Below are 16,210 nucleotides of genomic sequence, written 5' to 3' on the forward strand. Positions count from 1 at the left end.
TTGACCTCCTGCCAGGAACTGTCCTCTCTCTCTTGACTAAGACAAATCTCCACCAATGTCCATTATATTATTACTGCTCTGGCTTCCATGGCTGAGAGCAAAACCCATCATTTTTGCACTCAATAATTTCAATTTTATTTCTCCCCAGGAAATTATGAAGATTAAATTTTATTTCAATGTGAGTATTTATAAAGTTCACACTCTTTCCAGAGGAATAAAACTTAACAGAGATTAATTGGTTCATGGGTTTACCACTACATAACATCTTCAAGTCCAGTATCCCTAGAGCCTCACCAAATGAGTCCTTCATGGGAACTTCATTTTATTCACTATCTTAATAAGATAAAAGATAGACTTGAATTATCATGTGGTACACATCTGCAATCACAATTCTCAGGAGGCCAATGCAGGGGATTGCCAGTGCTAGGCTAGCCTGCTCTACAAAGTGAGATCCTATCTCATGAAAGCAAACTTATATATCTTATTTTTAGACACTATTCTGGAGGTGTGGTGCTAGTCAGAAACAAGTTAAACTTGGCTTTTGCATTTAACAGCACAGTCGGCCAGGGAAGAAATAAAACTGAACAAACGCACAGAAGAAAACAATGTATGTAATGGTAGACGTACAAAGTGACATGGAAAGCAAATATCAGAGACTTTTCCCAATCCAGGACACAGAAAGTTTAGCTTATAAATGGGGCATAAGAGCTTGGTAGGAGTAGTAGGCAAAGAGGACAGAGAGGTAAACCAACATAGCCCATCATGTGAACTAAACAGAGTGACTTCTGTAAAGCAATCCTAATCCACACTCAGCTGATACTCAGCTATGAATCCCTGGCTGAATCTCTTAATGGGGCATCCATCTGAGGTTCATCTGCCAAATGAAGAGTTTAGATTGTAGGATTTGTAGAGTTCTATTAGATGGCAAAGCAAACATAATAAATAGATGGTGTTCAGTTACTGTAAGTAAAAATAAGGTTTTTTTTTTAGAAGCTTCAAGCATCACAGCAGTTTCCAACATTAAGGTAAGTATTCACAGAAACCCCTCCAGATAAGAAGTAACACTAGCTTACAAAATTCTTCTAAGTGTGCAGCACAGCTAATGAGGCAAAAATAGAATTTTTCAGTGACCGGAAACAGTAACTATGAATCCACCGAGGTAAGTAAGCCCTGGAGCTGGGGTTGGAAGGAGGGGAATGTGCTCTAGTGTTTAGCTCCTGGTATTCAAAGGACTGTGAGACAGTCCTGCTTAAAGCTAGATTCCCAAAGCCCAGGTCACATTGTTAAAAGATGAGTAAAACAGGTAGATAGTGGGGATACATCCTGTCTTGGACTTGACCTAGAAAAAGGAGGGAAAAAAAGCATCTCTGTAACCAGTTTCCAACCAATAGCACATACTGCCAACCGCCCAAATCTCTAAAGCTCAGGATTTTTTTTTGAACTGTTCACTTTTACATCTTATAGACTCAATCTCAAATCATGGTTGGAGGAATGTATTTTAAATGCACACATTTTTATAAAGTTTCAAGCCAGATAATTTTATAGCTACAAATAAAATAGGCAGTAAGACCTGATGAGTCATTAGCCAATAGAAAAGCCAAGAAAAAGAGCCAGAGATGCTCAAGTCTCAACTGGAGCCACAAGGAATAAAATACAAAAGCAACTACATATAAAATATATACATACATACACATATGCATACACTTATAAATGTATACATAGCTATGCATGTATGTATGTGTATGCATGTGAATGTATAAAAGAAATGGAAAGTATATTGAGGGGGAATGAGATGATCAAATAAATTTAAAAAGTACAAAAATGTCAAATAATGGGAAAAAATAAATGGCTAAGAATTTTCCAGAATTAATTAGAGAAAAGATACTCAGATTCAGGACTAAATCCTGATCAGGATAAACAAAAAGAAATGCCTAATAGCAATGTTGTAATAAAGAAGGAAAAGAAAATCTAGAGATCAATAAAAAGGAAAATTAACATACGCAGTAGTAAATGGCACACTAAATATTGACTTTAAAAAGGAAGTTAGGAAACAATGGAATGATTTGCTCACATCCCCCAAATCAAAGTAACAGAGAGTTTTATTCACCTAAATTTTATTCCCAGAAAAGTAGCCTTCAAAGAATAATCTCAAAACAAAGACACTTTTGGGAGTGTTGGGTTTGACTGGAGGTTATGGCCAGTCCACAGACTTTCCAAGAAACAGACATCCCAGTTTCCCTCTCCTCACTTCTTTGTTGTCTGAACCTCGGGAGAAGCCAAACACCAAGGGAGTTTTTACAGCATGGAGAGAGAGAGAGAGAGAAATAAAAACCTGAGGCCTCCAGGGGCACCAAGCAGGAATGAATGGAAGATCCAAAATAGTCCTCCAACTAAGGTGATGAAGTAAAAACTACCTTGCTTTCAGAGCAAACAAGAACAGCACATGAGAACTCCATGTACCAGTCACATGTTTCAATGCAGAACACATCAGCAAACTGAACTCAGCAACATACAGGAAATGTAACACATCAAAGCAACTTTGGGAAGCTGGGTGGTGGTGGTGCACGCCTTTAATCCCAGCACTTGGGAGGCAGAGGTAGGTGGATCTCTGTGAGTTCGAGGCCAGCCTGGGCTACAGAGTGAGTTCCAGGACAGGTGCAAAGTAACACAGAGAAACCCTGTCTCGAAAAACAAAACAAAAAACAAGTTTGGATTAATCTAGGAATATAGGATTCAGTAAAAATTAGAAAACTGATCAATATAATTGACCACCATAGTAGATTAATATAGTTGTTATAATAGAGTATATAGTTATAGCATTTGAGAAAGGGACAAACTTTCATGATGTAACTCAGTCCACTAGGAACAAAGATAGACTTTTTTATTTGAGACAAGGTTTAACTATGCAGCTCATTGGCCTCAAATTTGTAATTCTCTTGCTTCAGTTTCTTGAGTGCTGGAATTGACAGTGTGAAATACCATATTTGGCAGAGGAATGCCTCCTGAATATGTTGAAGGTGCCCACACAATACCTCTAGGAAAAAAAATCATACTCTACAGGAATGTAAAGACATTCTATCTAAAATATGCCCGCCCCCATATTTACTAGTTCAAACCCTACTGGATATCCTAGTTTGTACATTAAGCAACAACAACAAAACCAAAAAGACTAAGAAAAAAAAAGGTACAGACCAGAAAGCAGCAAAACCATCATAATTCATACATGACTGATTATTTACAGAGAAAATTCAGAAGCACCTATAAGAATTGAATTTCACAAGAGAAAAATACAAAATTTCACACATACACCTGTAATAGGTCACAAAATGCTACTTTAGAGGTTATCACTTAAGGTAACAAAAATGGGTAGCTATCAACAAATCCAACAAGAGTCTGGTAAGAACTTTATGTAGAAAAATCACAAGTCCTGAAGGCAAGGCTTCAAATAAAGACTACATAAATGGAAAGAACACTGTGATTGCAAAGATGTGAACTTTATTAAAACTGCCCCATAGACTTCACACACTCCAAAATCAGACAAGAACCTTAGCTCTTGCTAGGCAAATGCTCTACCCAATCCCTCTAGGACATAACATGTAATGCCATGTCAGTGCTGTACAAATGCATTTCAAAAACATTTTCAGTTGAATTTGAGGATTCAGAGTCCCAGGGAAGACTACAAATTGTATCAGTGTATTGTTAAGACAAATTGAAAATGAAAGGGAGAAAATTCTAACTTTTAAAAATCTGTATTTTCCTGCGATCTAGTTCTTTTAATATATTGATAGTTTAAGATCCTAAAAGAAAGAATTTTTGTTTGACAATGCAGCTCTAAAAATTATGTAAACATCTAGTATCAGAGAAAACTGAACCAATAGAAATTTTTGCTTTTTTAGATGTTAAGGTGCATTCTGGAATAAGAGTAATTGGCAAACCATGCCATGTGAAGGTGCAGTGCAGCAGAACAACAGCTGGGAAAAGGAATCCAGAAGCAGATTTTGGTCTCGCTGGATCCCAAGGTGAAGAGGGCACCACTGGCCTCAGAAAAGGCACTACGAGTAGCCTGGGGAATCTCAACAGGCATCTTGAAACCATCAGTTTCCTAAGAAAGTCCAGTTTTGCTCAGCCTGGAACTTTAGGCAGGCTCAGTAGGGACTGACAAGGATGTAAATGGAGGAAAAGCATCCCATGGTATCCCATGTTTGAAATGTAAACATGGCCACATAGACTCTCTGCCTCCTCCCCTAAGTCTGACATGAGACATGTCCTTCTGTCCTCTTTTCTTACTGACTTCATTATAATTTTAATTGATGAGTTTTATGTTTGAAATTACAATTTGAAGTCTGTAGATGAAATTCTAAGCTGTCTTATTAAATAAGAAACACAGAGCCAAATACAGAGTTAAAGCCTAAGAGATCAGAGCAAGAGCCACAACTACCTTTAGCTTACCACTCACTGTCTTCCTTCCCCTGAGAGAGAGACCTTCTTCCTGTGTGACTTGTCTTTTTATTGCCTTTCTGTTCTGCTTTCTCATTGGCTTTAAACCCAACCACATGACTTCCTCCTCACTTCCAGTCTATACAGACCTCCAGGTCTCTATGGTTGGTACTGGGACTAATAAATCAAGGGTCACCACGCTTGGCTGTGTCCTTGACCACACAGAGACTCTGTCTGCCATGTGATCCGATTAAGGGCGTGAGCTACCACCATCTGACTTCTATTCCTGGTTCGATAATGACCTCTGATCTCCAGGCAAACTTTATTTGTTAATATACAAATAAAATCACATTGCAGGACAATTAAAATATCACCTTAGGGGTCTTCTCAACCACTCCCAGGCTCAAGGTTAAAAATGAGGAAATGATCCTGGAATCACTGTTGAGTCAATAGGAGAACCCAGTCATGGACTTGATACTGTGTCGATTCAGGCAATAGACTTTCTGCTGTAGAATACAGTGAACAGGGGGCCAGGACCCAGTTAGTACAACTTGAGATATCTCTGAAGAAAATGTTGTAAGGACTGATGGAGAAGAGCTAAGAAAGAGAAAAAGGGATTCCCTAATAATTTAGCAATTTTTTCTTGTATATATCAAAATCAATGTTAAAAATCTATCCCTCCAGAATGTAAAGAGATTCTTTAAAAAACAGAAAAGTATCATTGTGACTTTTATAGTTTGCTCTCAAATAACATAATATGTAAGCAGTCTGTTTCAGTGAAAACTAAGCAGCAACCCCTTTACACCAAATGAAGAAATGTTAGGCTCGCATTGCTTACTTACTCAATATCCTTCCAAATGATGCTGTCCCTGGGGAAATCAGCTAGGTCGAAGTGGTCCACCATCACTTGGCCAATCAAGGCATGGTGAGAGAACCTATCAAAGTCATACACAGAAAAGTGAAGCTTCCGAGCTTCAAGGTCATTGTAGGGAACAGGAAGTAAAAACACCTCATCTGGCTCCAGTAACCATGTTAATTCGTGAGAGCCTGTATGGAGACCTCAGCTTCCCACAATCCAGCAGCCTTCCCTCTTCAATGGTTCACCCTCGGGTGGAAAAGGCTCTATAGCCGGAGAAAATACATAAGGTCATCAAACCAAGATGATCCCTCTGCCTGGGTCTCAGCTGGAGACAACGGGATTAGGCTCTACCTGGAAAGCTGTTAACTTGAAGGTGAGCTGGTAACTGTGGGGATGCTATAGGTTTAAATCCCTCCAGGAGGCCAAGTAGGGGTCCTTGTCTACAGTGAGAGGCCTGGAGCCAGAGGACCAGCAAGGGTCGAAGGCGAGGTCCCAGAGCAGGAGCGGGGAAACCAGGGCACTGAGCAGGAGTTCCTGGAGCAGCAGTTCACAGCCCAGGCACCAGGCAGCTCGCGGGAACCTCGGGGACACAGGGAGTGTGCAAGCATCAGGGTCAGAGGGCGAAGCCTCTGCGAGTTCTTCGTCCCGCCCCTGCACAGGTAGCACCCCTCCCAATTGGACGCATCACTACATAGGCGTGTACAGTGTCTTCTTAACTGGCGAGGTCTTCTGAGTACCTCAACAAAGTCTGTGGCGCTGGCTGCTTTACTGGATTCGTCCCCTGGAAATGGCAGAATACTTGGCTTCCATCTTCGGCACCGAGAAAGACAAGTGAGGGGCGGCCTACCAGGGCTTGGGCCGGGGTGGCGATTGGCAACCAGTGCGGACCCAGGCAAGAGAAGGCTGCGTCCAGGTGTGGTGGGTGGGAATGCCCTGGAGGCCCTGCTCATCTGGGCTTAGCTGCCTCCTGGGCTGGGCGGTAGGACCTAGGGGGTGGCTGGGGCAGGGCCTCGGGCTCCATGGGGTTCCACACCAGGTTCCTCTTGGGACTCTGCTCCACACCGCGCTGTCATGATACCCTGGCTTCTGTGGCATTTCTTGCAACTTAGGGTTTTGAGTGTCTTGTCAAGTGCCTTGGCACCATCCTCCCTAAAACTCAGTCGCTGGAGCTGATCACAGGGAGTGGTATGGAAGAAATAAAGCTCTTGCCTACCTAAGCCTTGGCGGGCCTGCTCCTCTTTTTAAAATAAGGTTTGCATAGGGTAAGAGAAAAAAAATAACATTAATTCGCTTGTATTTGTATGCCACCGTGGCATATACTAATTTCCAGTGTGCTGACTGAAGTTTAGTCTCAAGGAAATGTCTTCAGAGGCTTTGAAGAATAATTCCTCCTTTGAAAACCATAAGATTAAATGTCTGGCTTAATCTGCTCTAAGTAAGTTGTCACCATTTTGGTGAATCTCTTATAAGGTTATACAGATATCCGTGATGGAAAGCCTCTGTATTTGCAATAGATAACACTTTTGGTGCCACATTCCCACCGTTGAAAATGTTCTACTATTCAGGATGGAGGCTGTCTGATCAGTCACCATTATGCAGATAGTCTGCTCTGTTTGAAAGAGGGAATATTTCTAAAAAATCTCATGCCCAAATCAGCAGTCACTGTAGAGACATTTTACTGGGGCATTTTAGAGAATCAGATGGGATAAAATTTGGGTTCTCAGTGGTCATGGAGGAGGGCTGTATGGGTTGTGTTCAGGATGACTAAAATACAGTTCAGTGGTTCAGAGTGTGAACTGCTCTTGCAGAGGCCAGGAATTTGGTTCCCCAAATCCATTTGATACAATCTCATGTCTCAGAACCACCTATAACTCCAGATCTGTGGAGATCCTTTGTCTCTGGCTACCACAGGCACCTGCACTCAGGAATGCACATCCACCTCCACATATACTTTTTGTTTTTTGAGACAGGGATTCTCTTCACAGGCCTGGCTGTTCTGGAACTCTCTCTGTAAACCAAACTGGCCTTGAACTGAGAGACTGGCCTTGACTGTTTCCTGAGTGCTAGGTTTAAATACATGTGCCACCAATACCCAGCCACAAATACATAATTTAAAATAAAACTTTTGAAGTACTATAAAATAAACATTCAAAGCCAGGTGTGTTGGTCCATGCCATGTATCTAAGCACATGGATTTCTGTGAGTTAGAGGCCAGTCTGGTCTAGATAGCAGGTTACAGGAGAGCCAGAACTATATGGAGATTCTGTCTTAATAAATAAGTACATGCAAATTTGTTTGGTGAGGTGGAAGAGTACATTTCCTAAATTCTGAGGTCACAGAGAAGATGGCCTAGAATGTAATCAAATGTGCATGCCAGTTCTGACATGGGAGGCTTCCATTCATAAATGCCTAAAGGCTGGAAATTAAAGAACCAAGGATATAGTAGTTCTGGCCCTGTGTATATATCTGTGTAGTGAAGGGGTGTCTCAGCAAGCAATTCAGATTTTTGTTTTGTTTTGTTTTTAAATCTAAGTACTTACTCTATTTCAGCAGAAACAGTCATTTATAACAGGAACATGGGATGCCTATTAACTTTTGGGTCTTTTAAGAAGTAAAATTTGAGTCTTTTCCAATAAAATATTTAGCTGTGATATTATAAGTCATGATATTTTTCTATATTCAGCTTGTCTGATAGAAATCACCCCTTTCTCTTGTACTATCTACATCCCAAGACAGGGTTTCTCCATGTAGTCCTGGCTGTCCTGGAACCTAATTTGTAGGCCAGGTAGACCTCTAACTCAGAGATCTACCTACCACTGCCTCCTAAGTGCTGGGATTAAAGACCACCACCATTGAACTTCCTTGTAGTTTTGTTTTAGTAACTTAGATAATTTATTGACTGAAGCAAAAGTGTTTGCTGGAAGAGCAGGACTGAGAAGTTTCATGTGGAACCCTTGTGTATTTTCAGCCAGAGGTTTATCCAACAAGCACTTTATTTTCAGTTGATTTTCTAAAGAGATATTGTCTAATCCAGTTAGGTTGCATGAAGTAAGGTGGTCACTGGCAATCATTTTCCTCTCCTTATAAACTCAGACTTTACTGTATTTGTTCCTGTCTGCTCATAACTAGAGGATAACTGGTCTTCATGGTCCACTAGATTTCATTGAGATTGAGACCTTCAGTCTTTACCTCAGGGTGAGGACCTAAGCTTGTGGCTCTTGCTAAAAGTGTCTGTGGGACAGCATTCCTCCCTCTGCAGCTGACAACTGAATAGGGAAGCTGCATCAGGTAACAGTTCATATCACAGATCTTACAGATCACCCAGCACCTGATGGTTTTGGATGGCTGTGGTTCCATGGAATTATCTCAGCGCTACTAAAGAGGCTCTGTGACAGACATGTGCTGATGTGTGGTTTCTAAGGCAAGCTGGGTCTCCAAATAGCATGTTTGCAATGAGGTTTCCCAGAGACCTACTTGCTTCAGACCAGTTTGGAAATTTCTTCTCTGAATGTGAGTTTGGAGAGAACCTGGACTTTGCTTTTTGTTTTCTTTAGATATTGACAGGACTTAGGCCTGAGAATAAGAATATACATTTCAGTTCTTAGAAGAATGCTTCATTGGCATTGTCCTTATTTTATAGGTGACATCCAGGACCCAGAGAATGTGGCAATCTTAAAAAAAAAAAAAAAGCAAAGAATTTATTAAAAGGAGAAGGGGTTTAGAGTAGCAGGAAGCAGGTTAGAATTAGAACACTTCTGTAGGGGGCTGGAGTTACAACCTCTAACGTACTTCCTGTAAGAGAAAACACAGCCATCAAGAGCTGCTAAACTTCTGTGATTGGAAGACAAGTAGCTGGGAAATAGGATTGGGTTAATGATGTTTCTGCCATATCTTCCCAGAAATAATCAGTTATTACTCTTATTCCTTTATAGAGTCAACTATTCACTTTATTTCAGAACTGGAGCATGTCGTCATGGAGACAGATGTTCTACATTGCACAAAAAACAAATCTTTAGCTAGACCATTGCCCTCTTGAACATTTACCATAACCCTCAAAACTCTGCCCAGTCTGCTGATGGTGTGCGCTGTGCTATGAGTGACTGGGAGGTGCAGGAGCACTATGATGAGTTCTTTGAGGAAGTCTTCACTGAGATGGAAGAAAAGTATGGACAGGTTGAAGAGATGAACGTCTGTGATAACCTAGCAGACCACCTGGTGGGGAATGTGTATGTCAAGTTTCGTTATGAGGAGGATGCAAAGAAAGCTGTGATGGACTTGAATAACCGCTGGTTTAATGGGCAGCCAATCCATTCAGAGCTGTCCCCAGTGACTGACTTCACGGAAGCCTGCTGCCACCAGTATGAGATGGGCAAGTGCCTAAGAGGGGCCTTCTGCAACTTCATGCATCTGAAGCCAATCTCAAGAGAGCTCAAAAGGAAGCTGTCTAGGCTCCATCGCAAGAGGCATAGATCCAGGTCCCGATCCCGGGAAAGGCATTCTCCATCCAGAGACATTAGGCATGGTGGCAGCAGAGGAGGTGGAGGATGAGAGCATTACAGGAGGCAGTCCAGATACCTCAAGAGAGATGAGAGATTCTGAGTCCAGCTATTTATACCGTATGTCTGCTAGACAGTGTTGTTGTAGTTGGTTGACAAGCCAGTTCATATTGGGAGTTGTTTTTTTATTAACAACCAAAAAAGATGAGTCTGAATAAAATTTGTAGTGATAAAATAAGAAAAAAAATCTTATCAAATACAGGGGTCAGGTTCTTCCTGTGAACTTTAGTCTGGTGTTTTTGTTCTGGTGGAAGCTCTACCCCAGCCCCTGATCCATATACACAAAGAATCTGGGATGATTAGGTAGTACCCCAATCTCTCTCTCCCCAGACCCTGCCCCTTTCAAAAAGCTTACCAAGCAACAGCCCATCCCTCCTGAAAGCCTGTCAAGGGTCAGCTCTTCCCATAGGGGCTACTTAAGACCTGGTAGCTCTATTTGGCACATGATTCCTCTCCTGCCATCCCAAGGGTCACCTAGGATTTCTTGCTCTGTTTATTAAACCTGGATTTATTAATTTAGCTTGATTGGCTTATTACAGCAGCAGGAGAAAAACCAATGAATGGGGATTCAAAACTTACCAGTTTTGCTGTCCTGTTAGTAAGCAATTTGATCTTGATATAAGGATCTGAAGTCCCAGAGAAGTCCTTGACTGACAAATTGACATCTCTGTATCTTCAGGATGAACTGTTTCAAGTGCAGTCATAGTTTAAAATGAAGTTCAGTTTCCCACAGGCTTTGCTGTTATTCTTGTCATTTCTGTCCAGTGACCTCTGCTTATATAATTCTGGTTTAATTCTACCAATCCCAGTCAACTAATCCTGCCTCTCAGGCTGTTGGATATTAAAGTCTGGGTTCCACAGGTTGAGTTGTCTTCGGATTGAGATTTGCCTTAAATGAAGAGCAAGACAAAGCAGAAAAATAACCTCATTATCTATCTGTCTTTCAGAAAACTTGTGCCTAGAATGTCAGTGTGCTGTTATATTTTGAGAAGTGCTTATGTCTGTGGGTACTTTCTTTTTCTTTTCTTTTTGTTTTGTTTTTTTCTTTATTCATTTTATTTTATTTTACAATACCATTCAGTTCTACATATCAGCCATGGGTTCCCCTGTTCTCCCCCCTCCCACCCCCTCCCCTTACCCCCAGCCTACCCCCCATTCCCACCTCCTCCAGGGCAAAGCCTCCCCGAGGACTGCAATCAACCTGGTAGACTCAGTCCAGGCAAGTCCAGTCCCTTCCTCCCAGACTGAGCCAAGTGTCCCTGCATATGCTCCAGGTTTCAAACAGCCAACTCATGCAATGAGCACAGGACTCGGTCCCACTGCCTAGTTGCCTCCCAAACTGATCAAGCCAATCAACTGTCTCACCTATTCAGAGGGCCTGATCCAGCTGGGGACCCCTCAGCCTTTGGTTCATAGTTCATGTGTTTCCATTCATTTGGCTATTTTTTTTTCAATAATTGAGTAAAACCGAAATTTATTATGAGCCACAGTTGTCTTAGAGACCTCCTTGCTATATATATAGCCTCCATGGTTCTTTGGGTTGTGGTCTGATTGTTCTTTATTTTATATCTAGAATCCACTTATGAGTGAGTACATACCATGACTGTCTTTCTGGGTTTGGGTTACCTCACTCAGGATGATTTTTTCTTGTTCCATCCATTTGCCTGCAAATTTCATGCTTTCATTGTTTTTCTCTGCTGAGTAGTACTCCATTGTGTATATGTACCACATTTTTTTTCATCCATTCTTCCGTTGATGGGCATCTAGGCTGTTTCTAGGTTCTGGCTAAGTAATAATTATTTTTATCTTTCTGTTGCTTAATGCTTGGTATGAGGAAATGAACTTGCAAACATGTGACCCAAGAGCTTTAAAGGTTTTCATGCACTTTCTAAATGGTCTAAAGGTCCACAAATGCCAGCAGAAGAGGATGTCACACCATCTTATCTGAACTAGAATTACAGGTTTTTGTCATCTATGCAATATGGGTGCTGGACCCAAATTCCTGTCCTCTGAAAGAGCAGCAAGTGCTCTTAACTGCTAAACCATCTCTCTGGGCCCCAAGAGGCTTCACTTCTGAAAGAAACACTTTTAACAAAGAAATTAAAGATGAGCAACCATAAATTAGAGATAAATTAAGGAAGGTTAGATGCTGATATTAGCACATTAGACTTTGCTAATGGACTCTAGTCTTCACCTCTAAACTTGAGTTAGAAGTTTCTCTAATGTCCCTTTAAGTCCTGTCTCATCTGAAGTGGTCCTCATAAGGAGGAAGAAGCAAGCAATCATTACAGATAAGGCTGGTTATTTAACTGCTTTTTTATGTGATGCTAGGGAGTGAACTCAGGGCCTCCTACCTGCTACATAAATGCTCCTCTAACTGAATTCTAAGATCCTTGTTTTCTTTTTCCTTTGAGATAAGCTCTCAAATGTTTCTCTTGCTGACCTTGAACTCATTTAGTAGTCCACGTAGGCCTTGTACATGTGATCCTTCACCAGCCTGGAGTAAGCCCCATGAGATCACATCAACAGGCCTAGAATAAGGCTGTACCAAAGGTTACTTTTTCTTGTTTTTAGCTCAGGGTGGTAATAGCTAAATGCTAAATAGCCAGTCAATAACCTGAATTAAAATAGTGTCTCTAGTGGAAAGTGACAGGGACATCTGAGTTGTCTCTAAGGGACTGGTGACTGGTTGGAGAGGCAGAGCACATATTCACATTTGTTTTCCCTTCCTTGAGACTACCTTATGAAATAATCATGTGAAAATTGGATTTACAGACCCAAAACATGTTTGAAATTATTTTTTTTATAGCTCAGATATTGTCATGCTGAACATCCTGATTTATCCTAAAATAGCCCCTGATCACTAATCACCCATGTAGCAACCCAAGATTGCTGTCACAGAATGATCACTTGTACCTGTCACACTCAACAGAAAATTGCAAAGCGTTGTTTCATGGGTGTAACCAGCTCTTCCTCACACTAACATTGCCCCCTCTGCCTCAGCCAAACGAGGCTACCCAGGTCTGCAGGTGCAAGCACTCATGGCTGGGCTGCAGCACCTGTGTTTATAATGCCTCACTTCCAAAGCCTGCTGTACCCAAGCCTTCAGTGTCTGCAGAAGAGGAAGGCTCAGTCACCACGTATGTTTGGCTATTGTGCTTCCCTTCTCTTTGTACTTGCTCCCTCGAGAAATTATTTGATTGTGGGGAAAATCTATTAATAATATCTTACCACTTACTTAGTTGGAAGAAAATGCTTGTAGAATCTACAATTTCTCTTTTGTTTTTGCTTTTGAATTTTTGAGACAGGGTCTAGATATGTAGCTTAGGCTTGCATGGAACTATGTAGTCCAGAATTTATTTTTTTATTCTTTGTATCTTTCACATCATGCCAACTGATCCTATCCATATCCCTTATCACCCTAAAATAAAACAAAATAAAATATAAGAGAAAAACAGGAAAAAGAAAAAAAGGAAGAAAGAAAAGTGGAAGGGGAAAATCCCATCATAGAAGTTGCAGTATGACACAGTGAGTCACAAAGTAAACACCTTTATTCATGTATTTTTACATGCAGGCATTGATGGAAAAGAATCACTCTAGGCTCCTGGTCTCTGCTGTACCATAGACACGGAGCCCTCACTGGGACTCTTCCTGGACATCTCATTGCTGCGCTATGTCATGGAGATCCTGAAGCCCTGGGTCCACAGGACTGAACCCCTGCCCCTGCCCCCATACTCCAGCATATCACAGATGGGGTGGGCCAAAACATGACCCTGGGTCTGGGCCTGGGTACTTGCAGGGGTGGTCAGATCTCTCCTGTCTTCATCACTAGGGTGAGCTCTCCAGGATTGCTATGGCTATTTCACCATTTGCAGCAATGAGCAAAGGGCATGGTCAGTTCTCTGGCTTTCAAATACTCGGCATAGGTTCTCCCACACCTACACCTTCAGGGCCAGCTCTACTGTGTTGCTCAGGCATGGCGTAAGGGCCACTCTCCAGAGTACTGCAGCTGATAAGGAGCAGGTCAGCTCTCCTGTTCTTATGACCTCAGGGACAGCTCTACCACCTGCCTCAAGCATTGATGGGAGCATTTCTCCTTCATGCATGCCACCACAAGGCAGATGAGTAAAGGGCACAGCTCTCTCGCCCATGCTCACAACTTCGAGGCTGGCTTACCCACACCTCTGCCAATAGAGTTGGCTCTATTGTGCTGCCTAGGTGAGGTGCAGGGCCTGCTCTCCTGAGTGTTGCAGCTGGTGGGAGATGGGCAGGGAAAGTTCTCCCATCTGCCTCAGACATTGATGGACACTCTGGGGAGGGAGGAGCAGATTGTCCAGAAGAAACATCAGTGAAAAGAAAAAGCAATGAGAGCATAAATGAGGGAGTTTTAGGAAGGCTATAGACTTAGTCAAAACACAACAAAGCCAAGGAAATACTTTATTTATGTAATATACTATTGTAGCTAGAGTTTTCCTGCCTTGCCCACAGTCAGGACAAATCTTTGTCACCCGCCAGTCCCACAGCCGCTCAGACCCAACCAAGTAAACACAGAGACTTATATTGCTTACAAACTGTATGGCCATGGCAGGCTTCTTGCTAACTGTTCTTATAGCTTAAATTAATCCATTTCCATAAATCTATACCTTGCCTCGTGGCTTACCGGCATCTTCACATGCTGCTTGTCATGGTGGCGCTGGCAGTGACTCCTCCCACCTTTCTATTCTCTCAATTCTCCTCTCTGTTAGTCCCGCCTATACTTCCTGCCTGGCCACTGGCCAATCAGTGTTTTATTTATTGACCAATCAGAGCATTTGACATACAGACCATCCCACAGCATACTATTCTCTCCCATATGCCCAATTGCAGACTCAGGAAAGCACAATGCATGACTGGCAAGGGGTTCTTTTCTAATCTGGTCAGGTAAAGACTAGTTAGTGATCCAGAAGGCGCATTTGTGTCCTAAGCCTCCAAATGGGTCTTATGCTGGAAGACATTTGTATTACACAATAATTGATGAAAAACAAATAAGAGGCACTGAAAAAGTTGGAAAAGATGAGACATTATCATAAAAATATGTAAGAATCACCTAGCAGTAGACAGCTGATAGATATCTTTGACAAAAATATATGACTTTAGGCTTACTAAATACCAGTAATAGCTATGTACAAAATTCCTCTTAAGCCCCCTGCGAGAGTACTACCTAAGGCAATACCATCTCCTCAACTAACTGCTGAGGTCTCAAACCTCCCAGGGTTTCCCGCCCCTTGATAAATACTTGCTTATTTTCTACTGTTGTGACTTAAAATACATATCAGAAGGCCCTTGAGCCAACACTGAAAAATTAACTATAAAGAGCACTTCCCTCTATCTCTTGTCATGAAACCATGGTGCCCCTCAACCTTTAAACTTACATATTTATTATTTACTTTTAAAAATTTTAATTTTGAGAATATTAATTTTACCATTTTCTCCCTTTTCTTTCCTTCCTCTAAACCATCTCATATACCTCTCCCCACTCTTCTTGAAATTCATGGCCTCTTTTTAAACTCATTATTATTGCATGCATATATATCCCTAAATATAACCTGTTTGCTCCACATAACATTACTTGTATGTTTTCAGAGCTGACCTTTTGGCACTCAACAACTACATGGTATGCTCTCCCCCTGGGAGGGCTACTTCTGCTCCTAGCTTTCCTCAGTTGCCTATAGTTTTCTGTGTAGAGTTGAGCCCTCATGCGCTTCTCCCTGTGCAATTTAGCATGTCTTTTGATGTCATTCTTGTTCAGCTCACATCTAGGCAGTCACACTGTTATGACTTTATAGGTGTAGCTTCTCACATTTCTAGGAGACAATCTCACAGCAAACTCCCTGATCCTCTGGCTCTTACAATCTTTCCTCCCCCTCTTCCACAATGTTTCCTGAGTGTAAATATGAAAGTTTTTTGTAGATGTATCCACTGGGAGTAGGGTCCATTTGAAGTAAGTGAAGACATATGCTTGTTTGTTTGCAAAGAAATTATTGGGATAGAACATATCAAATGACAGTGTAAGAAACACAAGATGCCTTATAAAAAATCAACAGCAAAGGACAAAGTCGATGTAATCATGTCATGTTCAACTCTAGAGAGCATATAACTGAAGACTTTGGATACAAGTGACTAAATTCTTCCACTAGTGCAAGAGTAAGGACATAAACTGTTTCCATTTCTGAGGTCTCAACACACTTTATAGCTTGATAATGAGTAGCTTTATACAAAATCGCAATATTGTGCCAGATACATTATCTTAGCTCAGATTGCAGTTAATGGTGATCCTGAAGATGGTACTGGAGGTTGTCCTGTACTGCCCCCCATTTCT

The 16,210-nt window shown here is 41.6% G+C and overlaps 1 protein-coding gene and 1 pseudogene across 1 annotated transcript; one reads left to right on the forward strand and one right to left on the reverse strand.

Moving 5' to 3' along the window:
• The window catches only part of LOC114710284, a 72,526-nt pseudogene that overhangs the window by 52,558 nt on the left and 3,758 nt on the right, over positions 1–16,210 (reverse strand).
• On the forward strand, positions 9,309–9,859 carry LOC114710286 (splicing factor U2AF 35 kDa subunit-like). The gene has a single exon (XM_028894389.2). It carries the CDS (start codon positions 9,389–9,391, stop codon positions 9,842–9,844), a length of 456 nt encoding a protein of 151 aa, XP_028750222.1. The 5' UTR covers positions 9,309–9,388; the 3' UTR covers positions 9,845–9,859.

Source organism: Peromyscus leucopus, chromosome 1, assembly GCF_004664715.2.
Source record: "Peromyscus leucopus breed LL Stock chromosome 1, UCI_PerLeu_2.1, whole genome shotgun sequence".
Classification (NCBI taxonomy): Eukaryota; Metazoa; Chordata; class Mammalia; order Rodentia; family Cricetidae; genus Peromyscus; species Peromyscus leucopus.

What these genes read in the sequence shown, in the direction of transcription:
- LOC114710286 (XM_028894389.2), top strand. Translation starts at nt 9,389, where the DNA reads ATGAGTGACTGGGAGGTGCAGGAGCACTATGATGAGTTCTTTGAGGAA.